The sequence below is a fragment of the Cricetulus griseus genome, chromosome 5 (assembly GCF_003668045.3).
Source record: "Cricetulus griseus strain 17A/GY chromosome 5, alternate assembly CriGri-PICRH-1.0, whole genome shotgun sequence".
NCBI lineage: Eukaryota > Metazoa > Chordata > Mammalia > Rodentia > Cricetidae > Cricetulus > Cricetulus griseus.
The window spans coordinates 86580005-86607771 of NC_048598.1; the positions used below are offsets into that span (position 1 = coordinate 86580005).

The window sequence follows — 27767 nt, forward strand, 5'->3', positions numbered from 1 at the left end:
AGACATGTTAGTTTGTCTGAGGTCTATAGTCATACAGATTACCAAGAGTTTTTAAAATTAATGTCTTTTTATGTGTGGGGGTGTTTTAGCTGCATGTATATATGTGTACCATCTGTGTGCATTACTTGTGGAGTCCAGGAGAGGATGTTGGATCCCCAGGACCTGGAGTTAGAAGTGGTAGTAAGCCACTGTATAGGGCCAGACACTGGTACTCTGGAAGAGCAGTCAGTGTTCTTTGACTACTGAACCTTCTCTCTAGTCTCCAGTATGATTTTGATACTTGGTTTTTTTTTTGTTTTTTTTTTTTTTTTTGTGGTTAATGAGTTTCATCCGTGTTCTTGCTTGTTAGTTACACCTTATAGTTTTAGGATCATGCCCTTGGAGGAAAAACAGTCTGGGAAAAGTACCACAAGTGATGTTAATTCTTCTTTGGGGAAATTCTCACTCTGTAATTCTCACAGGTTAGCCTTAAACTCAAGCAATTCTCCTGCCTCAAGGTCTCCCAAGTGCTGGGATTATAGGTGAGAGCCAATACCAACTACTTAATTCCTCTTTTATATGCTACATTGTTTGTGTTGAGTTCTCATTTAAGGTTTGCTGGACAGTAACGTGGTTTGGTGGGTTTTGTTTTTGTTTGTTTGTTTGGTTGTTTGGTTTTTGCTATAGCCTGTAAATGTACATACTCTTGGCATAGTTTAGATCTGCCTGGAGTTGGAGTTTTAGAACACACTATGCATAGCAGAACAATGATGGGACTTCTTTCTTCCCAAGTAAAAATTCTAGCAATGCAAAATGCAACTGTCAGCAATGCTGTATTTCTCTTTTACAGCGTAGCTGATATTTAACTTCTAAGGGATTACAAAGGGATTGCTCTTGCCCTGCCTGAATTCGAAACCCCTGGACTTAGCATAGCCCCATGTAGATACTTGCCTAGCCTAGCATGTGTGAAGCTCTGGGTCTAATTCCCAGTGTAGAGAAAAATAATTCTGCCTTTGCTTTCACAAGATTTGTGATTTAATGAATTGATCCCCTCCCCAAACTTCACTTGAGGAATTAAAACTTCAAAGGCTTTTTTAATATTTATGAATAACATCTGTTAGCTATCAGAGCAGGGTGTAGTTGATGTCTACTTACCTAATTAATACAATGAAAATAGTAAAATCAATTTATTAATTACCTATAATTCAAATCCTTTTGAACTTTCATATTATTTTAAAAATCTTAAATAATGGTACTGATATTTGGAAGAAGAAATGACTTGTTTTTAACACTAAAGACATTATGAATTGAAAGCCAGGCACAGTAGCTCACTCCTGTTGTAATCCTGGCACTTAGGAAGAGAAGCAGGAAAAACAGGAGTTCAAAGGCAACCTTTAGGTTGACCTTTCTTAGAAAACAATAAAAATAAAAAATGGACAGAGTTGAGGAGGTGGCTCGTTGGGTAAAGTACCAGCCCATGTCACCAAGCCTGACTTCCCAAGTTTAATCCCAGGGCTCCACATAGTGAGAGGGAACCCACTCCCTCAAGATGTCCTTTGACCTCCACAAGCACTAATGACAGGTCCCCTGATACACACACACATAAGAAAAACATAAGTTTAAAAAGTTGAAGAAGAGGAAGAGACCAATTGTTTAGTTTCTGCTGAGTTTACTGATCCGGGAAGGTGTGTGTTCTTTTTCTCTGTTCTTTAAGAAGTTGACAAAAGTAAATTGGTGCAGCCATTTGGAAACAAATATATTGAATGCTATAATAGTAATAGCCATTAATCTGTCTAGCAACAGGCGGGAAGTGAAGGGCACTGGGCTAGATCATAGAAAATCCTCATTCAGGTGGTGGTGATGATGCATGCCTTTAATCCCAGCACTAGGGAGTCAGAGACAGGTGGATGGATCTCTGTAGGTTCAGGGTCAGCTAGGGCTGTTGCACAAAAAAAAAAAAAAAAAAAGGAAGAAAAAGAAAATCTTCATAGACTGTGTCTTCAGTTAAAATTTGAAATTAAAAAAGTACTATCCTGAGCAGTTCTTAAAATTCTGTAGCTCTCTATGGTATGTGCATCCTCTGGCCTTTATGAGCACACACAAATACACAAGAGAAAAAAAATTATGTTGTTTCTGTTGACCTACATAACTTTAATATTCTAAGTAGTTTGATTATAGCTTCAGGGCTGTCACTTACTAATTCTGTAATTACTATTTATTAGTAACTATTTTTCCTTTATTTTGTACCAGTTTTCTTCATTTCTAAATGTTGTATTATTGCTGTTAGAACTGATATTCTTCTTCTGGAGGAGAGTTGGGATCAATTCCCAGAGTCATATATATTGTGGTCAACTCCTATTTTACCACTGAACTATGCCACCCAGCCTGACTGTTTATTATTCCACATAAACTATTTATGTAACTGTTGAATAATTTTTAGCTAATCATCATTTGGTTTTCTGGTGTGATACCAAAGGAATTTTTCTTTTGCTGTGAGAAATCTTCCTATCCAATATGGATTCTGCTTTTGTGCAGAGGACATTGTAACCATGGTAATCCAAAAGCATTTTTGAAAATTTTAAATTGTGTTGAGAAACAAAACTAGGCTGGTATGGTGGTATATGCCCTTAATTCCAGTATTCAGGAGCCTGAGGTTATAATATGCTTTTTTGCATGTGCTGAATTGCCGATTATAAATTTGAATATATTTGAATTTTTGAGAAAAATACTAAAATCATCCATCAAGCCTCCTTCACTCCCCTTTAAGACAGTTTCAGTATATACCCCAGGCTGGCCCAGAGCACCCTATCCTTTTGTTTTGGCCTCCTCTTTGCTGAGATTACTGGCACATACCATCAGCTGCTGCTTCTCATTCCTCTTGAAAGTAGTTTTAAAGAGCATTCAGAAAATTGACTAAGCAGATACATTTAAACAAGTTGATCTTTTATTTGTAAGTGTTAGACCAGACTTCTGTTAAAACAGAAGTGACATTTGTTTTGGCTAAACAGTTTCTGTTCTACATAAGTGTTTACATAGCATTTTCATACTCTGCAGTTGAACAGAACAAATACTCTTTTGGGGTGTGGGTGTAATATTTGTAAAGATATGGGTATTAATAATCATTAAATTGTGTGCTAAAATGATGCTTTGCCCAGAGGAGAGTCTTTATGTTGGTGTTTGTAAGCAATTCGAATACTTCTACCAATAGTTCTGCTGGAAATTACTTGCTTGTTTACTTACCAGACAATATTCTGGAGATTGCTGTTGCTGTTTTGGTTTCTGGTTCAATAGTGTGACCTAGTTTTTCCCCTTCTCTGGGAATTTTTAGGATTTCATCTTTAACACTAGTGTTTTGAAACTTGAGTTTGTTTTTGGTTGTGGTTCTGCTTTCAGTCTTTATATGCAGTGCAGCCCTGCTTAGCTTTGGGAAACTCCTCAATCGTTTCTTTGATAAATTTCTTTTTCCCCTTTCTGTGTTCTTTTGCAGTAGTTAGGTATTGTACCATCGTGTTATTGACAGCTTTCTTACTTTTATTCTCTTCCTTTTTTTGAGTCTCTCTTTCTCTCTGAGAAAATATGCAGAATTGCACCTTGGGAATGGTTTTCTCAGCCCACCCTCCCCTCCCTCCCCTGCCTCCCTCCCTCTCTGTCCTTCTCCTTTAAAGACAATTTCTGTCATTTTAACGCCCCCCCCAAGTATACAACTGTATGTTGCTGGGGCAGTGGTGCACACACCTTTAATCCCCGCACTTGGGAGGCAGAGGCAGGCAGGTCTTTTTGAGTTTGAGGACAGCCAGAACTACACAGAGCAACCCTGTCTCGAAAAAGGAAACAAACAAAAGTGTTTATGAGGTACAGAATTGTGTGTTTGTGTATGCTATGTGCTGCCTTCTCTCATTCCCATAATATGTATGATTGTGATATGGAATAGTTGGATTGAGCTAATATCTCCTACCTAAAATACTTATAGAAATCTTAAACGTTTTTATTTTTTAAGAGATTTATTTTGGGCGGGCATTAGTGGCTCAAGCCTTTAATCCCAGCACTCGAGAGGCAGAGGAAGGCAGATCTCTGTGAGTTCGAGTCCAGCCTTGTCTACAGAGCGAGTTCCAGGACAGGCTCCAACGTAATACAGAGAAACCCTGTCTCCAAAAACAGAGGGAGGGAGGGGGGAGGAGAGATTTTTATTTTATCTTATTATGGGTATGTCTGTTTGTGGGTGTATAACATGAGTGGGTGTGTACACACGTGTAGGTGTTGAGAAGATCAGAAGCTTTGGCTTGTCTTGAGGTAAACTTACAGGCAGTTTTAAACTACCCAGCATGGGTTCTGTGAACTGAACTTGGGTACTAAGAGAAGTGTTCCTCATCAATGAGCCATCTCTAGCTCCTGTATTTGTTTTGTGAGGTGGGTTCTTGTGTGTAGCTCAGGATAGTCTTACATTTGTGTTCTTCCTTGGCCTCCCTGATGCTGGCATTATAGGCTTACACCACCATAGCCGGTTTAAATATAGTGTTTTATACCCGTGTGACTGGGTATTCATCTTCACCAACACCTACCTCCCTGTCCTCTGTCTCTCCCACTCCCCATCCACCATTATGTTCTGCTTCCAAGTTTGGTGGTTTTAGATTCCTTACACAGTTGCCCCTCTATCTGCAGGTTCTCCATCTTGGATTCAGCCAACCCTGGATTGGAAATATTCAAAGGGGGAAAATGCCAGAGTTCCAAAATCAGAACTTAGATTTGCTGCTTACCAAGCTTTTTACTTAGGTGGTGTTACAGCAGTGGTGTGTAGGCTGCTGGAGCCTCCCTCCAGTTGACATAGGCTCCTCAGTTTCCAGCACTTAAGTTTGAGTGGTGTTTGTTTTGTTCTTTGTATAATGCACAATTTGGCCTGTAATTGTAATATTTATACTGAATGTGTCCAGAATTCTTTTCTTGACATTCTCTGTACAGTGCAGCATAACTATGTAGTATTAAATTACACCAACTACTATGTAGTATTAAATTACACCAACTACTGTGAGTTATTTATGCCTGGCATGGTTTACTTGATAAAAGGTTTATTCATGTTCTCACAATGATAGTTTTGTTATTATTTTTTTTTATTTATTTTTTTGTTTTTCGAGACAGGGTTTCTCTGTGGCTTTTGGAGTATGTCCTGGAACTAGCTCTTGTAGACCAGGCTGGTCTCGAACTCACAGAGATCCTCCTGCCTCTGCCTCCCGAGTGCTGGGATTAAAGGTGTGCGCCACCAGTGCCTGGCTCAGTTTTTTTTTAAAGGGTTGGGTAATATTCCATGTATCTATATTCACATTTCTGTCATTCGTGATGCAAACTCACATTGATAATAGATGAGCAAGGATGTCGTTTAGTAGGCTGTTTAGTAGTGATTGTGCATGCTCTAAGCTTTCCATGGAGTTTTCTTGTATTTAAGCAGTTTCTAAATCTGAAGTACTGAACATTCGCAAAGATAGGTTGGTTACCTGCCTCATGTTTCCAAGGTTTCTGGAAGTTGAGTTACCAGTGTTGTGCAAATTTATAGCTTTTTTTTTTTTTCTTTCTTGAGAGTTGCTCAGGCTGGTCTTGGACTCATTTTGAAGTTTAGGATGACCTTAATCTCTTGCCTCTACCTCTGTGGTGGGATTGCACACGTGTGCCTCTATGCCTGATTGTAAACTTAACTAGGCTTAAGACAGCTTCCCACCTTAAATCCAGACCTTCTGAATGTAGTTCATCTTTTCAAAGCAAATCTCTTTTGATAAGCACACACACATATACACACTTTTATCTTTTTTAAACATCGTGTTGGGGCTGGGGGCTTTGGTGGTGGTGGTGCATGCCTTTAATCCCAGCACTTGGGAGGCAGAGGCAGGCAGATCTTTTTGAGTTTGAAGCCAGCCTGATCTACAGAGTTAGTTCCAGTTCAGCCAGGACTACACAGATAAACCTTGTCTCAAAAAAAAAAAAAGAAAAAGAAAAAAATCGTGTTGGGGGGTTGAACACAGGGCCTCTTGCATTCTACATGTGTTCTTTCTCAACTAGCTACATACCTGTAAATTTTTAATCTCCTTTAATAGTGAGATTTGTTACCCCCCCCCCCTTTAATCTGATTGGGCCTTAGTGACTTACTTGTAACCAACACAATGTAGTACAAGTGACACTGTTCCCTCCAAGAGATCAGAAAAATCTTCTGCCTAAGATGTCACCTGAGAAAATTCTCACTTTGCTGAGGTCCTCAAAAAGGGGAGCCTACATTTAGTTACTCCTTGGGCAGTCTCTTGGGGATTGGATTCCTAGCTTACTCTTGTCTATTACCAGGCATATAATTGAACTTCAGAAGATTGTTTCTGATAGTGTGGGAAAACTCAGGAGAACTGTTTAACTGCGTTTATTAATGAGCAAATGTTGATGCATTTTTTGAGATTTCTAATTTTTATGTATATGTGTGCCTGTGCTAATTACTGTACACCTTATGTGTGCAGGTGCCTGTGAAGGCCAGAGGGTCAAATCCATTGGAGTTGGAGTTCACAGGTAGCTGTGAGCTGCCTGATGTGGTGCTAGGAACTGAATCCAGACACTGTGCAGGAGTAATAAGTGCTCTTAACTGCTGAGCTATCTCTTCAGCCCCTTGACACATTATTAACTGAAACCTGTAATTTATTCATATTTTATTAGTTTTACCTAACTCTTTTTTCTGTTCCAGGATCCTATTACATGTGCTACATTATGTAAATATACTGCATTATGTAAATGTGCCAAATTACATAAATGTTCCACATTATATTTTAGTCATCATGCTCTTTAAGCCCCTTTTGCCTGTGACAGTTTCTCAGACTTTTCCTCCTTTTTATGACCTTGACAGTTTGGAGGAATACTGATTGGATATTGTAAAATGTCCCTATACCATGACTAATCTACTGCTTTGCTTGCAATTACAGACTTTAAGTTTATTTGAGGGAGAAAGACCACAGATGCAATGCGCTATTTTCATCATGTGTCAAGAGATAGACTGGATATGGATGTGATTTATGACTGTTAATGCTGACCTTGACCACTTGTCTAAACAATAAAGTTACTCCCCTTCCACATCCCTCCCTCCCTCCCTTCCTCCTTCCCTCCCTCCCTCCCTCCCTCCTCCCTTCTATGAGACAGAGTTTCTCTTTGTAACAGCCCTGGCTGTCATGGAATTTGATCTGTAGTCCAGGCTGTCCTTGAACTCAGATTTGCCTCCTCTGCCCCCTGAGTGCTGGCACTTAATTAATTAATTGATTAATTAATTAATTAATTAATTTTGAGACAGGGTTTCTCTGTGTAGCTTTGGAGCCTATCCTGGCACTCTCTCTGGAGACCAGGCTGGCCTGGAACTCACAGAGATCCTCCTGCCTCTGCCTCCTGAGTGCTGGGATTAAAGGCGTTCGCCAACAAAGCCGGGGCTTGAGTGCTGGAGTTAAAGGTGTGCCCCCATGCCTTGGTCAATTATTTATCAATGTGGATTTATGGATACTTGTTTTATTCTTAGGGATATAATCCAAGTACTATTGCTCAGATTGTCCATTTAAAAAAGAAAGTCGTATTTAATACACCCTAGAAATAGAATCAAGTCAGAGTTTGCAATTATTATATAATCTTGGCATTTTTTAGGATACATTTCTAAGCTGTATTATGGCCCGCAAAACCAAAAGTGGAAGGAATTCTCCTGTTGGCCTAACCTTATCCAACACGTTGGTGTAAAAGCCTTAACTGTGGCCTGCCTTAACTTTCCAGTTTGTGTGTATGTGAGAGTGAGGGTGCGGGGTGACATCAAACTCTCTGTAGTCAAGGGTGACCTTGAGCTTCTGATGTCTTGCCTCCGTCTCCCAAGTGCTAACAGTTTAGATGTGGGCCATCGTGCCTAGTTTATGTACTGCCAGAAATCATGCTAGTGCTTCCTCATGCTAGGCAAGCACTTTGTCAACTGAGCTATATTATTCCCCAGCCCATTACTTTCCATTAAAGAAAAAAAAAATAAACTTGCAATGTTGAAGTAATTTAGACAGGAAACTTATGAGGATAATGCAGAGAATTCCCTCAGACCTCTTAACTTGTTTGTATATTAACTCTTTGTATTATTGTGGTACAGCTGTCAGAACTAAAAATCCCGTTGTTATTGTTCTGTTAGCTAAACTTAGGACTTTATTTGAACTTAGCTTTTCCAGTAAGCTCCTTTGAATCTTACTTTTCTCAGTTGTAAAGTGAGACTTTAAGATCGCAGGAGATAAGGCTTAGCAGTTAAGAGTGCTTGTTTTCCAGAGGACACGAGTCCCAGCACCCACACTGGTTAGTAACTTAAAACTAACTCCAGCTTCTGGGTATCTGATACCTCTGGCCTTGGAGGGCACTGAACTCATGGACACATACCCACACAGAGACACATAATTAAAAATAGTAAAATAAATGTTTTTTAAAAATGCTAAGCTTTTAATCCCAGCATTGGAGGGGGGGGCAGAGGCAGGTGGATCTCTGTGAGCTCGAGGCCAGCCTGGTCTCTAGAGTGAGTGCCAGGATAGGCTCCCTTTGGAGCCTGTCTCAAAAAAACCAAAAAAAAAAAAAAAATGCTAACCTTACTGGGTTGTTACTAGGGTTAAATGATAGAGTGGCATGTTGAATTCCTAAAAAAAAGATATCACTGCTGTTACTTAAAAGAACAGGAACTTTGGGAGAAGTCTTTCCTGTGAGCTAGAGGGACCTTTGACACTGCTTCATGCTTTTGATGGGATGGGGTTGACAGATAGTGCTGTTTGATGCACAGCCTGCCAGCCTCCACATGTTTCTCTACCAAAAGTATGCCAGCTACAGCCAAGGGAATTTTGCAGACTCTGAATACCCTTTGTTGAAGCTTTTTTTGTCTATTAATATTTAATTAAATTCTCCAACTATTTGCTTTTTTATTTATTTTTGATAGGTTTAAAGAATAGAATTTAAAAGATAGGTGTCAAGCATATAAAGTAATGCTTGCTATATATACAGTGAGGACTACAGCAGTATTTGCTTAATCTGATTGCATGTTATTATGAGTATCTGGCACAAAATTAAGATATGGGAGGACCATAGAGGCCTTCTTAGATGAGTGTCGTGGTGGTTCCTGGAGAGAATTTCAGGGACCAGACTCAGCAGTATGCCCCATCATGCTGTAAATAGCTGACATTTCCTTAGGCCTATGTTGGTAAAAGTGGGAGAATGAAGTTGTTAAGACTTCACCCCACCCGTGACTTGGAATTTAAATTGCCTTGTGATGAGTAGTATCCAGGGAAGAGGGGATTTAGGTAAGCTGAGAAAAAAGAGAGAGGCCCAGTGACCACTAAGTACAATCTAGGGTCCTGATTTAGTTACAGTTGTCTATTTCATTTATTTACTTGTTTATTCACTTTTGTGTGTGGCATTAGGGCTCAAACTTAAGATCTCACACAAGCCACATCTCAGTCTAGATGGCAGTGTAGTGAGTCATCATTTTTAAATGTTAATTGAGTGATTGATAAGTGGTTGTACTTCAGCATTAACTTGATTGAATTCCTTTCTTTAGCATCCTTAATTAGATAGTCTCTTTTGGGGTGGAGGGTCCGGGGCTTAGGGCAGGTTAGAGCCTTGTCTAGCCTGTGAGGTCTTGGTTTGATCCTCAGCTCTGGGGTGGTTGAAAAGACCTTTGTGTTGACCAGAGCCCTGCTTTTTATCCACTCATCCTGGATCTGTGAATGAATAAACCCAGGAGTTAAGTGTTCCTTTCACTCGTGTTAGGTGGGCTTATTTCTTACCTTCTCTATTCTAAGGACGCCCCTCTTCACTGCCCGCCCCCCAAAATGTGCTTTCTGATTTTCCTGTTTCCGACAGGGCCTTTCCTGTGTAGACCAGGTGGGCTTCTAACTCAAAGAAATCTACCTGCCTCTGCCTCTGCCTCCCTAGTGCTGGGATTAAAGACATGTGCCACTATGCCTGGCCCAACCATTTCCTGAACAGACTTTCAGTCGGTCGGCCTCTGGGGGGAGGAGGTGCTCTGTAGTGTGTTCCCAGATGTCCTGGAACTTACTGTGTATCCCAGTCTGGTCTCAGACTTGGCAGTGCTTTCCTGCCCCAACTCCCTTGGTACTAGTAATTCTGCCACATTTGGAGTTTCGCCTTCACTTTCAGATCGCCCACCACTAATGCCACATCTTTTAGTGTGGCCTTGAACTTGAATTTTGTTGTTTGTTGTCTTCATAACTCACTCCAGGATAGTAACCTAAAAGTAACAAAGTCATTTGTCCTATTTCTGCTGTCCCAGGCTTCAGAATGCATACTCCTCCTGCTGCTGTCTTGGGGCATTTCAGAACAGTGGTATACATATTAGTAGTTAATCCTTTGAAAGTCCATTCATTACATGAGTCTAAAGAGATAACAGAGGGGGGCAAGCTTGGGTCAGGTAAAACACTTTTTAGCCTTTAGTTTTTTACTTAGTTTTGTTAAGCCAAGTATGGTGGCAGAGGCCTTTATTAGCATTCAGGAGCTAGGCCAGGAGGGAGTTTGGTTTTGATTAAAGATAAGTTGCAGTAAGAAGATTGACTTGTTCGAATAAAGTTGACATCGGTTTCAAAGTCATGAGTGCGTGTGCGTGTGCGTGTTGTGTATAGTGTTCTGCCTATATGTATGCCTGCAGGCCAGAAGAGGGCACCACAGCTCGTTATATATGGTTGTGAGTCACCATGTGGTTGCTGGGAATTGAAATCAGGACCTATGGAAGAACAGTCAGTGCTTTTAACTACTGAACCATCTCTTCAGCCGAGATGGTAGTCTTAATGGAATTTAGTGAAGTGGTTTGGGAGAAGGTGTTCCAGAAGCTGCAAACCTGACTTTTCAGGAACCATGGCTTTGCAGAGCTGGAGGGAAAAAGGACAGGCATGAAGTTTAGAAATGAATTCTGGGGCTGGGTGGTGGTTGTAAATTCCTTTAACCCCTGGAAGCAAGGGGGTAGGTGGATCTCTGTGAGTTCAAGGCTAGTCTGGTCTATGAGTGAGTTCTAGGACAGCCAAGGCTACTAAAGAAAAAAAAAAAAAAAAACCTGTCTCAAAAAACAACAAAAATTTCCAAATTTCGGTAGATAAAAATATCCATTCTTGATTTAAGTCTATGAGACTTAATTCCACAAATATCTAGTGTACCATTGTATTAAGTCACTTACTCTTTGAAAAAGGTAAAGACCTATTTTTGATATCTTGTTGATTGTTTTATATGAATACTTATAAATATGAACCATAACTAGGTGTGATTATACACTGAAAGTGTACCTGTTACGATAAATCTTTCTGCCAAAAGCCGCCAAGCCCCACTGCCACGTGTGTGTTTTATGCCAGCCGCCCACCCGAGTTAGGCCCAAACGAATATGCAAAAACTTGTATTAAGTACAATGCTGCTTGGCCAATGACTAGGATTCCTCATCTGTTAGCTCAGTCTTAACTATCATAAACCTATATATTTTATAAGACTTATCGGATGCCTTATTAGCGTCCCTCCTTGCCAGTGGATCACATTGTGCCGCTGGAGCAGGAGCATAGGGGAAAAGAGAGACGCTTCCTGTTTCTCCTTCTTTAAATATGAGTCTCCTTGCTATGTCACTTCCTGCCTGGATCACCACTTCTCTACTACATTTCCCAGAATCCTCTTTGACTCCTAGTCCTGTCTAACTTGTTTCATTGGCCAAACAGAACTTTATTAAAACAATCAATAAGATAAACATACACAGAAGTACTTCCCCCATCAGTGCCCCACTTACACCATGACTGATGAGATCAGCCAAAGTCTGTCAACAAGGCAAGAGGCTGAAACTTTATATTCTCTGCCTATTTGTGTCCTCCCAGGCCAGCTTGTTTTTGTTGTTGTTTGTTTGTTTGTTTGGAAAAGGTTTGATTGACTTTTATGTGTCTTGCTTGCATGCATGCATGTAGCTTCGTGGGTGCCTGGTCCTGACAGGGGCCAGAAAAGGGTGTTAGATCCCTTAGAACTGGAGTTCTATAGTTTCTGGAAATAAAACTCTGCGGAGCCATCTTTCCAGGTGCATTATATTCTTTTCTTTTTCTTTTTTTAACCAACAGTTTTTTAAGTCAGGGTTTTTTTTTTTTTTTTTTTTTTTTGGTGGGTGGGTGTGTGTGTGTGTGTGTGTGTGTGTGTGTGTGTGTGTGTGTGTGTGTGTGTGTGTGTAGCCCTGGCTGTCCTAGAACTAGCTCTTTAGACCAGGCTGGCCTCAAACTCACAGAGATGTGCCTGCCTCTGCCTCCCAAGTGCTGGGATTAAAGGCATGTGCCATCACCGCCTGGCCTAAATCTGTAATTTGTCCTAATAATTGTCACTTAAAGTATCAATGCCTAGTACACTTTTCAAAAGTTCATTTAAACTTTTTACAATCATTCAAGTATTGATTTGGTCAGAAAAATGAAAGTACTTCCCCAGAAGTAAAGCATACTAACTTGAGAAGTGTGTAAAACTAAGTTGTACAAGAATATGGTTGAACTATAAGGAACACTAATTGCAAACTAGAGGTCTTGCCCACTCTGGATAGACGATTCTGGGATGACGATTCTGGGATGAGAAAGAAAGCTTTCCTGGCCTGGAAAAACTTTATGGTGGAAGCCACATGTGTGCTCATCATACAGAAAGTGATAGTGGAGCTCTATAATGCTCTTAAAAGGCAATTTTTTTTGTTTTTGTGTTTTTGAAACAGGGTTTCTCTGTGGCTTTGGAGGCTGTCCTGGAACTAGCTCTTATAGATCAGACTGGTCTCAAACTCAACAGAGATCTGCCTGCCTCTGCCTCCCGAGTGCTAGGATTAAAGGCGTGTGCCACCACTGCCCTGCTAAAAAGCAAATTCTTACAGTAACACCCAGCTTTAAAATAAGGTCAGTTTGGACTTTATGAAAAAAATTATTTGTGGTGGGGCGGTACTTATGAGGCAAAGGCAGGTTGTAAGTCACTGCTTCAGGGAACAGTAAGTAGCTGGTTTGGGGGCGCTTGCTTGGGAGCTGGTTGGTTTGTTTTGAGAGGACTCTTGCTCTCTCTGCCTCAGCCTCATAAGTGCCTGGGATTTCAGGAGTATCTAAGGTGCCCAGCTGAATTAAAAAAAAAAAAAAAAGTCTTACCGAATTGTATTTCTCAGTTTTCTCTAGGAAATTCTGGTTGGCTGCTGAACATTGTTTAGTTTTTGTAGACTTGTAGCCCAAGCTGGCCTTGAACTCGGTTGGTTTTTTCCAGATTTGTTTTTTCTGTGTAACAGCTGTGGCTGTTGTGGAATTCCTTTGTGGCCTTGAACTCTTAATCCTCTTGCTTTTATTTCCCAGTGCAGGGATTTCGGGCTGTGTATGGTAGTTCACACTTTTAATTCCAGCACTCGGTAGGCAGGGGCAAGTGGATTTTTCTCTGTGAATTCTATGCCAGCCTGGTCTACATAGCGAGTTCCAGAGTGACAGAGACAGTCAGACAAACAACAAAAACCCACTGATGTCTTGATCTACCTGCAGAGATTCTGATTTAATTGGTTAGATTCTGTCATGTGCTGGGTTTAAAATCAGTGTATTAGCCAGTCATCGGTGATGCACTCCTTTTATCCCAGCACTCAGGAGGCAGAGGCAAGCAGGTCTCTATGAGTTCTAGGCCAGCCTGGGCCACAGAGCAAGTTCCAGGACAGCCAGAGCTGTTATACAGAGAAACCCTGTCTCAAACAAGCAAAAATATGAGGGGGGAAATAGCAATGTCTTAGGAGCTGGAGAGATGGCTCAGTGTTTAAGAACATTTGCTGTAGCTCTGTAACTCCAGTTCTATAGGCTCTGACGCCCTCACCCAGACATACACCCAGATGAAACACCAATCAGTGCACATAAAATAAAAATAAAGAAACCATTAAGAAGAGTGTCAGGGAACTAATGTTGTTACCCCACAAGTCAGCTAATATGGAAAATATATAGGAGATGAGTTGGTCCAGAATAAATGGAGCACTGTAGATAAGCTATGTCAAATTTAAACATTGAACACCATTTATTTTCTCTTTCAGATTCATTACTAAACATGGGTGCATTTTTGGATAAACCCAAAACGGAAAAACACAATGCTCATGGTGCTGGGAATGGTTTGCGATACGGCCTGAGCAGCATGCAAGGATGGAGAGTGGAAATGGAAGATGCGCACACAGCTGTTGTGGGTATTCCTCACGGCTTGGAAGACTGGTCATTTTTTGCAGTTTATGATGGTCATGCTGGATCCCGAGTAGCAAATTACTGCTCAGCGCATTTATTGGAACACATCACTACTAATGAAGACTTCAGGGCAGCTGGCACACCAGGCTCTGCTCTTGAGCCCTCAGTGGAAAATGTTAAGACTGGTATCAGGACTGGCTTTTTGGAAATTGATGAATATATGCGTAACTTTTCAGACCTCAGAAATGGGATGGACAGGAGCGGTTCGACGGCAGTGGGCGTTCTGATTTCACCTACACATATCTACTTTATCAACTGTGGTGACTCACGAGCTGTCCTGTGTAGGAATGGAGAAGTCTGCTTTTCTACCCGGGATCACAAACCTTGTAATCCGATGGAAAAGGAGCGAATCCAAAATGCAGGAGGCAGTGTGATGATACAGCGAGTGAATGGTTCATTAGCGGTATCTCGTGCTCTGGGGGACTATGACTACAAGTGTGTGGATGGCAAGGGCCCAACAGAACAGCTTGTCTCTCCAGAGCCTGAGGTGTATGAGATTTTAAGAGCAGAAGAGGATGAATTTGTCGTTTTGGCTTGTGATGGGATCTGGGATGTGATGAGTAATGAGGATCTCTGTGAATTTGTTAAGTCTAGGCTTAAGGTCGCTGAGGACCTGGAGAATGTGTGCAATTGGGTAGTGGACACTTGTTTACATAAGGTATGTAAACTTTTTTGTTTCAACTAACACTATTGATTTAAAAGAAATGGTAAGTAAACTGAAGTAAACTTAAAATTTTAGACCTCTTACTATTTTCTGTAGAGAATTGTGTATTTTCATAAACTTCTTTCAAGAAAATTAAACCTTTTTGTCAACTTTATCTGCCCCACCCTTCTAATTTGAAAAGTGACAACAATTATCTCAAATTTATTAAGCTTGTTTTATGGCTTCTTGATAATTCTGAATGTGTAGAATGATGACCTCTAATCTACATCCTTGATGTTATCAGTAGCCATCTTACTCATGACTTGAAACAGCTTAAAACATGTATGTAGTAGGATTCTGTTACTTACATTAAAATATCAAGAGTTACAGAAAATACAGATTCACCAAAAGCCAAGCTAGTAAAATTGTATTCTTGTCTTCATAGCACCTAAGACAAAAGCTGAAACAAATGAGTTGTCTCCTTTTTGTCAGTAAGATATCAGCTAAGTTTACACTAACTGTAAACAGTATAAGGTTAGTACACTACCCACATAGAAGGTAATTGAAATTCCTTTCAGATAGTTATTATCTCTGATTAAAAAGTCTAAAGCCTTACGGAAAATGTGATCCTAGGAAAATTTCTTGTGCAATTCTTAAAATGTCTTAATTGTAATTCTATGCAAAAATAGCAAAAAAAGGAAATCTAGATTTACAGATATTTGGCTGTTCCATTAAATGCCTTTATATTATTCAGTTCTTGGGCCCAGAGTACACAGATGCCTGTGGAGACAGGTTTATTTCTGTGAGTTTGAGGCCAACCAGGTCTATATAATCCCCCCCCCCAAAAAAAAAAAGAGAAAAAGGAAAAAAAATTCAGTTCATTCATGTGGATGTTTGAACAACATCTAGATAGAAATAATTAAGTTTGAGTTAACTGTTGTCTAGATGAGTAAGTGTTCTGTGCCTGAAGATGTTGAGGCAAAAGTGGCCTGTGAAAGAGTGTGATGTTTGACTGTCTGCTAGGTGAGAGCCTTTCTGTTTCCTACCACAGTGCATCATAGTAAGCCTGTGAGAAGGATGCCTGTAGCCAGTGAGATTGTACTTGTTTCTTTAACTCTTTAGGGGGCCCACCACCCAGCTCCCAAATAAATACACATGCGGGCCTACCACCCAGCTCCCAAATAAATACACACACCCAGCCTCAGCTGCGCTGCTTTCTAGCCAGCTTTTCTTGTCTACCTTTTGCCTCTGGGCTTTTACCTTTCTCTGTTTCAGTATATCTTTTCTTTTCTTCTTATTTCAGGTCTGGCTGTGTGGCTTGGTGATTGGCCGCCTCTTTTCTGGCTCCTTGATCTTTCCACCCAGATTTCTCATTTATTCTCTCTGCCTGCCAGCCCTGCCTATCCTTTCTCCTGCCTAGCTAGTGGCTGTTCAGGTTTTTACTACACCAATCAGGTGTTTCAGACAGCCATAGCCACAAATGCAATATAAAAGAATGCAGCACATCTTTGCATCATTAAAACAAATGTTCCACAGCATAAACAAATGTAACACATCTGAAAATAATACTCCACAGCATGAGATGGCTCAGTGGGTGAAGGAGACAACTCCCAGTTTGTTCTCTGACCCTGGCGTGCTCCCCAACCCCAGTAAATATTCTTGTTTAAATGCATCCTAGTCAAGAAATGGAGAAAGATTTGAAGAGAATGAAAAAGAGGAGGATCCTTGGAAATACTGGGTATGCGTGAAATACAAATAACTTTACTATAAAATGAAAAAAGCTTCCAAAAAAGGCTTGAACGCCTAGTGATAGTTAACATATCCTGCAGCGTAAAGGATTTGAATGGCAGTTCTTCCAGCTCCTCTGACTTTCTCATTTCTAACTTACTGGTCTTTTTTACTTCTCAGGGTGAATTTAGTACAAAAGCCGTCAATGAATGTTAATGACCAAACAGGCAGCAGCTCTTAAAGTGAGTTGCTTCCCGTAGGCTCTTTAGTAGGGAGAACTCTCTTGGAGCCTTTTGAGAGTAGAGCAGACGTTTGTTGTTGTTGTTTGTTTTTGTTTTTTGTTTTGGCTTGACTAGAAAGTAAAAGTAGCATTTCCCCAAATTATAAAAACATATGTGCATGTTAGTGGGGAAAACGTAGATAAAAAGGGAAAATTTAAAGAAAACACTCAATTTTTCTCCTCACCCAAATCCGGTACTTCCCATTGTTGTGTGAATCTTTCTACTTTTTGTTTTTTTAATGAACTTTTTGAAAATGGGTCAACACACACACACACACACACACATACACACACTCTCATTCTCTCTCAAGACAGCTCCAAAAGCTTCCTTTTCTTCCTGTCCCCTCGATGGTATTATAGATGTGTACCATCATACACAACCACTTAACATTAATTTAATAAATTTTATATCCATTTATTTCATCATGTGTGTACTTGGGTGCAAGTTTACCTCCCCACCCCCACTCCAGTTCACAGGTGCCAGTCAGAGGACTGCTTGATGGAACTGGTGCTCCTTCCCCCACGACAGGCCTGGGAATCAAGCTCAGGTTGTCAGGTTTGGCAGCAGTGCCTTTACTTGCTGAGCTATCATGACGGCCAGTTTTACAGTTTTGGTTTTTTAAGCCTGCCTAAAGGTGTATATTTTAAGTGAGGTTCATTATATGTGCTTTTATTCAGCCTGTTTTTTTCCAGCAATGTGTTATAGAGAGATCTGTTTATAGGGTTGCAAATTTTGTCTTAACTGCATGGCATTCTAGTATTTGAAGAAGACGGTCATGAGAGAATAGCCAGAAGTTTATCTGGATGGTAGCTTGGACTATAGTTTAGGACAAGGTATTCTATCCCTAAAGTATGCTTGTTTTCAGGAACTATGACTATCCTTTGAAGGAGATGGAACTAATCCTGGTGGTACATCTTTACAAGACAGTTTTTATCAGTGTAAAGTAATGTCGTACCTGTGTCTGTGGTATTAAAAGATCACAGGCTGCCCTAGAATCTCAGAAAGGAGTAACACTTAACAGATAAGTGGTTGGAACAGGAGTGGAAATTGATCATCATAGTCCCTTTGAATGAATTTGCATTCAGATTGAAGTCAATTTTGAAAAACTTGGTTGGTAGGGAAAAATACAGGTTGGCTTATTTTTTTTTGCTAACAACTGAATGTTGTTTATGGAATTAAGTCTTTGTTTCCATTTTTTAATTCCATAATTTTGCTGTTTTGTTTGTATTATAAAACCAAGGGTTAGCTGTACTATGGAATAGAATATGATTATTTGAAATTTAGAAGGAAAATTGTGTACATATGTTTAATTCCATGGAAAACAGATGTTTAGTGGGTGCTGCCTGCTTTAAGAGGAAAGCCAAAGAAGATCCAATTAGCGTTTTCCCCAAGAGATTTGACACAAAGTCAGTGTTTTCTATGTTTAGTGTGCCTGTTAATAGACACACACTTGTGTATGTTAACTAATAAAATCTTGGAAGATTGTGGCAATCATCGTAGTCAGAATCACATGTGGTATTACACAATTACTGCTTTCTGTTGAGTCTGTGCTGTTCTTAGCTCTTAACAGGTATTTCAGCCCAGTTAATTTTTACAACAGCCATACCATGGTAGTTAGCATTAGAGTTGTTAATGATAAATCGTTTTTCAGGTTGCCATAGTAATGTTAAATTACAGGTGTTAGTTGATAATTCTGGTCAAGTAATGTCCTACTTAAATCAGTCCCTAAGAAAAAACAGGCTTCATCCAGGCAGTGCTACAGCAGACCAATCTCTGAGTTCGAGGCTAGCCTGGTCTACAGAGCAAGTTCTAGGACGGCCAGGTCTACACAGAGAAGCCCTGTCTAGAAAAACAATAACAAAAACAAAAACCAAGGGCTTACCATTTTATTCCTCTTCATGGTGTTTATTGCCAACTAATTCAGATTTCATAAAGTATATAACTGCTATTTGTGTGACATTTTACGACTTGTAGGTCATATGTATTTAATATTTACAGTAATTGGGCATGATAGTTGTTAGTTGTTAGTCATAAACTGTGTGACTAACAACTGAGACCAGAATCTAAATTTTCTGACTTTTGAGTTAATTTTAGAAATGATTGTCAGAAAAGTTTAATCATATGTATATGTACATCTTGGTGCTTTGTGTCTGGAAAATTGTTGTCCGATGTGGTTTGGGGGTATTTTCCTTTTCCCCCAGTTGTTACAAAATTAGTAACTTGTTCATAATAAACACTGAGGTCTTTGGAAGTTAGGTCACTCAGCTTTACATGTGTTTGTAGTCTCATTGCATTTAGTTGCTCTATATTCCCATGTGGTTCTGTTTATTAATTCAGAAATACAAGGGGGTTTGTTATGTATTTACAGAAATGGATCATGATATGCCTATTGCTTTTCCTTATATTATAAAAGTCAATATTCCTTGATAATTTTTAAGGTATTTGATTTCCTTAAATTCAACTATATACTGAAGCTCACATAAAGCAGAAACTTAATTTAAAATATGGACTAGATCTAGTCATTGGAGACAATCTAGGAGGTTTATTTTTGGAAGGTAGTCTCATTCTGATTTATTCCTACAACATGGAAAATGTACCTTATCCCCAAAATAATTTTAGTTATAACCTAAGGTTAGCTTTAAATTTATTCCAATGTAATTTGTAGAAATTGTCTTCATTTAAAAAGGCAAGAGTAGGGGTTAGGGATTTAGCTCAGTGGTAGAGCGCTCACCCTGGGTTGGGTTCAGTCCTCAGCCCTGGGGGGGGGGGGCAAGAGTAAACAGAATATTAGAGTGGAATGTGGCTAGCAATTTATTTTCAAAAACTTTTTTTTTACACTTATTTTGTGTATGTGTGTGTTTGCATATGTGCCACCGGGGAAGGTGGAAGTTTCCTGGAAACTTGTACTAATTGGTTCTCTCTTTACACCTTGTGGATTTAGGGCTGGAACTCAGCTTGTCAGGCTAACCACTGGCACTTTATCTGCTGAGTTGTCTCACTGCCTGGTTGGCTGTTTTCAGTAGAGGAGAGAAGTGATGGTGAAAGTAGAGCATGTGTCAGTCCAGTGCAGCCTAGTAGAGAGATCTCTGTGCTTTCTTGGTCATCTTGGTAATTTTTTCTCAATGCACCTTAGCCCAGCTTGATTGTTACCAATTTCAAGTATTAGATAATTATATTCAAGCTTAGTCTTACTTGGCATGTGGGGACTTGTTATTACATATTATGGTATATTTTTCCTTCATTGTTTTGAGAATGCACTTACTACTGAGATGTGTTTTTCTTGTATACTGCACAACCTCTCAAAACTGGGGACATTGAACACATCCACCTCATCTCCTAGACCACACTGCTTGTTGTTATGAAGACTTGCTTTTATTGTAACAACCTCCCAAACCATCACATATGCTGTGTGGAGACGAAATTTTGGACTCCCTGTAGTCATGCAACATTGAGCTTTAGAATCAAAATCTCTTCTCTTAAATTTAGATGCCTTATTTATGGCAGTTACTGGCCCTGAAATTCTTCAGTGTATTACAACTGTCTGCTAAAGAAGTATAAAGCAAAGGGTATCGAAATAAAGTTTTTACATAGCTAATCTTTCCTGTTGTTCATGACAGATTTTTATAAAATCAAGTTTCAGCCTTGGGCTTAATGAAAACTGTACTGATTATGCAACCATATTATTATGGGTTGTCTCCTAAAAAGGGTCTTTCTCAGCCACTGTGAAACACTTGTGCTTTGTGTTTAGGAAGAGGCATCCTACCATGGAAATAGAAACAGCACTGTAGTCACACATGACTGGGGACTAAGTATAAATTAATTTTTATAAATTTACACTTATTTTAAATTTTTAAAATTTACAAAGATCAAGTGGAGCTTTTATAGATAGCATGTTGATTAGGAACTGTTTAGTAATGTTCTTGGTGTTACAAAATAGGAAATGGTTAGACGATTGTGTTAAGTTTATAGTCTGCCAACCCTTCTGTCTATAAAACTTTCTTAAAAATACGGCGATGTTTGGTTTTTTCAGCACCTATTGTATAGCTTAATTTTTTAGACTAAATTTTTTTTGTTTTAATTACACTCACGATATACTTAGGTATAGTCATGTAACCAAATGCAGTGATTCTAATAGTAAGTCATAATGGTTGGTAGGTTTTGTTAAGGAATGAAATCACTTTGGCCAATGTTAGTGTTCTGGTTTTCCAGACCCTTTAGTATCTGTTTATCTATTCTGGTTTTCCAGACCCTTTAGTATCTGTTTATCTATTTTCTTTGGGAGATGGGAAGTCTAGAGAAGACGTTTTGCCCCTTCAGACTTGCTCCCATTACACTGGAAGGAGGAAGAAGTTACTCTTTAAGGCTGCTTGTATGTTTGGTCATACCATGTTGATTCTCTAAAGGTGTCAGGTCTGAGCCAGGTAATGCTGGTGTAGATTCTGGCCAAAATGACTGAGAAGTCTAGAGGGGATGCAACCTCAACTTCTTTCACTTCACTGGGCAAACCTCAGTAGGAAACAACTGATTACTGCCTCCTCGATTGAAAAGGGTGAGAAGCTTAAAAGAAAGTATTTGCTAGGCTTAGTAGCACATTCCTGTTACCTCAATAGAAGTAGATGCCAGAGAAGCATTGAGTTTCATGGCCAGCATAGACTGTATAACATAGTGACACCATCTCAAAAACAGAGCTTGACACTATACTGTCATCAATGGAAAAATTCTAACAGCAGGTTCATATGTTAAGATGCTCAGTTATATACCTAAAGAAAGGTAGATTATTTTATTGCACTTCATGGCACTTAGAAGAATGTATTCTGTATTCCCTTTTTAATGTAATTTGTAAGGTCATAATTAAAAGGAATAAAATTTATCCTTATATAAAACAAGCTTTTAACTGCTCTCCAGACACCCTGGAATTTAAAAGTTGATCATATTGACCCAGGACCACATGCCTACAATCTCAGCATTTGCTAAACTGAGGGAGGAGGATTACAAATTTAAGGCAAGCCTTGAGACCCTGTCTTTAAAGCAGAATAAAAACAAACTTGTTTATAACTTTGTAATCCAAGCCTATCCCATTATTCAATGTAACCTCAGAGTCATTTTAAAAATGACTTTCTTGAATGTGATGCCATCAAATTTTTACATTTTCACTTTATAGTGTGTATGCATGAGTGTGTGATGCATGTGTGGAGGTCAAAAGGACAACTTTCGGGAGTTGGTTCCTTCTACCCTGCGGTTTTTTGAGTTTCATGATAATCACATTTTCAGCAAAGTTAAATAGAATCATCAGCATGAAAATTTTCCAAATGTTTAAAAGGATGTTTTAGGATTTTTTTCTTTTTCTTTCCTTTTTTTTTTTTTTTTTTTTTGTATACAATATTCTATCTGCATGTATCCCTACAGGCCAGAAGAGGGCACCAGATCTCATTTAAGGTGGTTGTGAGCCACCATGTGGTTGCCGGGAATTGAACTCAGGACCTCTGGAAGAGCAGTCAGAGCTCTTAACCTCTGAGCTATCTCTCCAGTTCCTTAAGCTACTCTTAGGTTTATACAGTTTTGAATGAAAAGCAGTGTAGAAGATATAATAGGATTGAAGTTGTCTTTATTTCTTAGGCTGTGAGTTGGTGGGTAAAAAATGGTTACACAGGATTAAAATCCAAGAATAACTACATTTATAGTCATCCCTAGACATCTTATGGTTCTTTATGGTTGTATTTTAAATAATTCTTTGAAATAAGGTTATATAAGATACATTCTGGGTGTAAATAGATTTTAATAGCCAATTGTTGAGACATAGAAAAAATTTGCTTTTCTTTCTCCAATACACAGGGAAGTCGAGATAACATGAGTATTGTATTAGTTTGCTTTTCAAATGCCCCCAAGGTCTCAGATGAAGCAGTGAAGAAAGAGATACAGTTGGATAAGCACTTGGAATCACGGGTTGAAGGTAAGGCAGTTTTTGTTTTCTTTTTCCTCCAGTTCAGGAATGAAAGAAAAAAGAATTCTTCCTTATCAGATGATTCTTTTAAATATTTCTTAGTGGAAGCAATTATATTAAAACAGGGGTTCCAAAAATAAATATCCATCTGCCTAAGATACGCTGTGTTAATCAGTATGCACATGAGGAGAATGGGTTTTCCTTCCTTGAACGATGTTTTGGGGTGGAGACTAGTGTACAGTTCTTAATGCCGCTGCCCATGGTGGTGGTGAAGTGGCCTGAAAAGACAGGAGGGGAAGGAAGGTATGAAGAGAAGACTGGTGATGGATCAGACTGTAGTAGTTTTCATTTGGGAGGAGTCATGGATACTGAAGGAAGCATTATTAGCATGTGATGAGTTAGAAATCAGGGACACAACATCACTTCCTAGCATCCAGGATGGTCCCACAACAAAAAATGCCTGGTCCAAAACATAAGCAGTGGCATCCACCCATCCATCCATCTATATTTTTGTTGCTAAAAATGCCTGAGATAAACAATTTAAAGAAGAAAAGATATATTTTAGTTCAGTTTTGAGTTTTGTCCCATGGTTTACTGGCTCCACTGGACCTGAATGAAGCAGGAACATGCTTCATAGACTCTAAAGCGATGGGGTAGGGATGCAGATATACCAAGAGAAAGATTGATCTATCCTTCAAAAGCATGTCCTCAAGTGACCTGCTTCCTCCAGCTAGGCATCACTTTGTGATAGCCCACTCACCTGTGAGCTGATTGGATTCTCACTATTGAGTCAGCCTTCAATATAGTCTGTACCAGTAAGCATCCTGTAGATAGGAGTATAAAGCAGTGTATCTTTCTATTCGGGGTATGGGTCAGAGAAGGATTTTAAAAGTAACATTGATGTTACAACTAAAGGGGTAGGATTGGCAGGCAGTCATTTCAAACTCCAGAAGAGTGAATGTCAAGACCTGGTTGCAGATAACTTTTTGATTGAAACTTAGAAGGGAGTCACGATGGAGTTAAAGGGGAAGTGGTGGATTCTAAGGCCAGAGCCAGAATCTTGTGAGGCATGGTGACAGTTGGTATTTTGTATCTGGAAAGGCTGCTTAGGACACTGGTTTCTTCTGTTAAAAGTAGTACCTACATACAGACACATATAATTAAAATAAATTAAACAGTCTGGAGAGATCAGTTAGGAGCACTTACATTAGGTTTTTTCTTTTCTGTAAGTTATAGAAAAATGGAGAATGTAAAGTCTTTAGTTTACAAGTATCATGATTCATTTTCTTTAAAATAGCTGTTTTAAGTTTTCTTTTTCTTATAATTGTTGTGGAATCATTGTTTTTGTTTTACTCCAATGACTTTAGACAGTCTCACTGTAACTGTCTTTGCAAACTCTGGCTGACCTTGAACTCATTTTTGTAGCCCAGGCTATTCTGATTCTTCTGCCTCCTGACTGCTGGAATTCCAGGCATTGTACCACAGGGCTCAGCTTACATGATTGCAATTATATTATTTTTACATAAAAAGAATTCTATGCTGGGAAAATTGTTTATTTGGTTAAGTGGCTATCCCAAAGCATAAGGATGTGAGTTCAGATCCCTAGTAAGCATGTAAAAACCAGGTGTTGTGGTGCATCCCCAGCAATAGAGGGACAGAGGGCAAAAAAAGGCAGATAAACTATATAGGTCCAATGAGAGACCCTTGCTTAAAAAGAAAGGCAGTAGGTAATCAAGGACACTGGACATGACCTTTGGCTGCCAAATGTGTATTTGTGCGCATGCCATGCACACGTGCTACAGTGCCGCCCACGAGTTACTACATTCCTGATAATCACTTTTACTGGGTATAAACCATTTCAGTCATTGACTTTTGAGACAATTTCTCTGTGTAGCAGCTCTGGCTGTCCTGGAACTCACTCTGTAGACCAGGCTGGCCTAAAACTCACAGAGACCCGCCTGCCTCTGCCTCTGCCTCTGCCTCTGCCTCCCGAGTGCTGAGATTAAAGGAGTATGCCACCACTATCTGGATGCTGACGTTTTTCTTTACTGTCCTCTTTAAGATTGACGCTTAATTCTAGTTTATATTTTATGAACTATGTTAGAGTGAAGATATGTATGTCAATGACTTTTCATGTCCTGTTCCTAAATTTGCAGAAATTCTGGAGAAGTCTAGGGAGGAAGGAATGCCTGATCTTGCCCATGTCATGCGTGTTTTGTCTGCAGAAAATATCCCAAACTTACCTCCTGGGGGAGGGCTCGCTGGCAAGTAAGTAGAACAAAAGAGTGGATTTTGAATCCATTTTAAATTAGTAATTAAATCATTTTGAGTGAACAAATCAGGAGTAGATCATTTATCTAAAGCTGAAACACTTCATCTAAAAAGATGTATTGTGTGCAGGGGTGAGGTGTGGGTGTTTCTGCATGTATCAGCACAGGCTTGGCAGAGTGGCTCTCTCCTGACATTATGTGAATTCCAGGTATTGAGGAGCTCGCATCATCAGGCTTGGCAGAGAACACTTTACCCACTGAGCCGTCTCACCAGCCCAGAGTTGTTGTGTTTTGTTTTTAAAAAATATTTTCTTCATAAGAACAATCAGATTTTATAAGGTCAAGAAATCATGAGTGGCCAAGCAGTGGTGCACACCTTTCATCCCAGTGCTCAGGAGGCAGAGGCAGGTGGATCTCTGAGTTCAAGGCTAGCTTGGTCTACAGAGTGAGTTCCAGGACAGCCAGGGTTACATAGACCCTGTCTTCCTCCCCTTTCCCCCCCCCCCAAAAAAAAAGGAATGAAATGTGGAAACAATTCTCTGCATTATTTGGTGTGACAGTACTTTCTGTAGTCAGGGCAATATTGTTTGAAATATGAGCTTAAAATTATGCATAATATAAACATATCTTTTTAGGCGCCATGTTATTGAAGCTGTTTATAGTAGACTGAATCCACACAGAGACAATGATGGGGTAAGTTGTAGTTTATTTCTTAATGATTTATAGTAATTTTGTATTATAAATACTAGATATAAATAATTCACATAGTGATGTAATAACTGACTACTGTTTGCCATTTTAAGGAGTCACTTGAAGTTTTAGAAAATTGTATTAGAGGCATAAAATGCTGTTCTATGGATAGTTTTGTTGTCACTATCTTTTCAGATAACTTTTTTTTTTTCTTTTTGGTTTGGGCCTCTATTCTCTCCCTGTCTCTGCCTTTCTTCCTCTTCCTCCTTCATACCTTTATTTTTGAGGGAAGAATGTGCTGTCAAATAACTATTTTTTTTTTCAGCTACCAGCACCAGGGATTAGTAAGTTACTCTCTCAGTGCCCTTGTGTGCTCAGGTGATATGCGTGAAGATGTTTTGTCTAGTAGTGATGCATATGGCTGTGCGAATGAAGAGTGAGCTCCATTCTTTCACCTCTTCCTGCTGGCCCCAGGAATGATGGGCTACAGCTTGCCCATTTGCGTAGTTCTAATGCTCAGAGCAGAAGAGGAGACATTGCCCGTTTTTAGTTGGACTCCGTTTTAAAGTGAATCAGACAGAAATAGTTGGTGATAGGTTTTTCAAGTTTGGGGGTATCTAAAAATAAATGATGTAAGTTTTAATATATGTGTTTCAAAGCTTTAAGGAAGCCACACTTGGTAATGAAATACCTTGAGAAGAAGTAGACTTACATCCATGTCTGCAGACTCACTTCACTTGGTAGATATAATAGCCAGTAAATAGGATTTTTCCATTGTTTCTATCACATTGCTTTCCTAGGATTCATTATTGCATAAATGTAGTCTCTTAGTAAAGTCAAAGTATAAGGGGTTTCTGATGGGGAAGGTAGAGGTGGGGTATGTTTGGCTCTAATCAGCTAGGGCAGAGAACTGCTATGGTGAGAAACAACAATGAAAAATGGCTGCAGAGCTGTTGCCAAATGAGTGCCCTTTTGAAGTGTTGAGTGAAGAGCTCCATACTATTTATTAGGAGTCTAAGTATGATAGACTAAACCATTACCTATAAACACCCATCCCCTGCTGGGGATTAATACATGCGGGGCATGGATTCTAACCCTGAGCAATATCCCTGACCCATCTGTGATAGTTCTGCCATTTTAACATTTATAATAGTGAATTGTAGATTTTAGAAGTCAAATAGTTGTGAAGCAATTGTACAGATTAAATAATTAGTCTAAACTCATTATTAGGTACTAGATTAGAGAAACTCATTCGCTAAAAAGCTGACTGTGCAGACTAGAATCCTTTTCAGGCATGTGCAATCATATTTTATTCTTACATTTTTTCCTATGTTTTATGTTAAAATAAAAATTGAGTTAATAAGTGTGTGTCCAAAAGCTCACCTGGATGTCAGCCAGAGATTTAATAATTCAGAGATACTCAGAAAGCTTAAGGGAGGCTTAGAGGGCTCTTAGGTTGCTTGATAACGGTGTTCTTTTATTTTAGTTCAGCATTTTAGGGCATGTGCAGTCTTACGAGTGCAGTGTCTTTTAGAGACTGTTGATCAAGGGGTTCACAAATACCCAGACAGTTTTTAAAATGTGCATGTGTACATTTTTATTAACAAATGTATCTGTGGTTTTTCATCAGATTCTCAAAGGCGCCAGTGTTCCCACCCCCCCAAGAATAATCGCCTAAAAGATTTTGCCATATACCCTAACATCTGAAAGTAAAACTACATTTTAGCATAAGTGTTACCAGGGCCTCTAATTACACCCTTTCCCTTTTTCTAAAATGTTGACTGTGAGATCTGGGGTTTAAGCCTGGTTTATTTTGACTCTAACCCCAACACAATCAGTAAAAGGAAGCTCGGTACAAGCTTGTTGGGAGGGACAGATGTTGCTCAGACAACCTAATATAATCTGTGAGCCTCAGGTCTAAGTAACAGATACTTTCTCAAATAAAGTAATGGCATCTGAGGAATGACACTAGAAGTTGACCTC

General features: G+C 39.4%; 1 protein-coding gene across 4 annotated transcripts in view; it reads left to right on the forward strand.

The window, feature by feature from the left end:
- Positions 1–27767, forward strand: part of Ppm1b (protein phosphatase, Mg2+/Mn2+ dependent 1B) — a 56609-nt gene that overhangs the window by 15426 nt on the left and 13416 nt on the right. For all 4 annotated transcript variants that reach the window (XM_027417946.2, XM_027417947.2, XM_027417948.2 and 1 more), the window contains exons 2-5: positions 14030–14889; positions 22716–22833; positions 24981–25092; positions 25730–25787. In XM_027417946.2, the coding sequence (XP_027273747.1) occupies positions 14044–14889; positions 22716–22833; positions 24981–25092; positions 25730–25787 (1134 nt within the window). In that variant the 5' untranslated portion in view covers positions 14030–14043. The remainder of the gene's footprint in view (positions 1–14029; positions 14890–22715; positions 22834–24980; positions 25093–25729; positions 25788–27767) is intronic.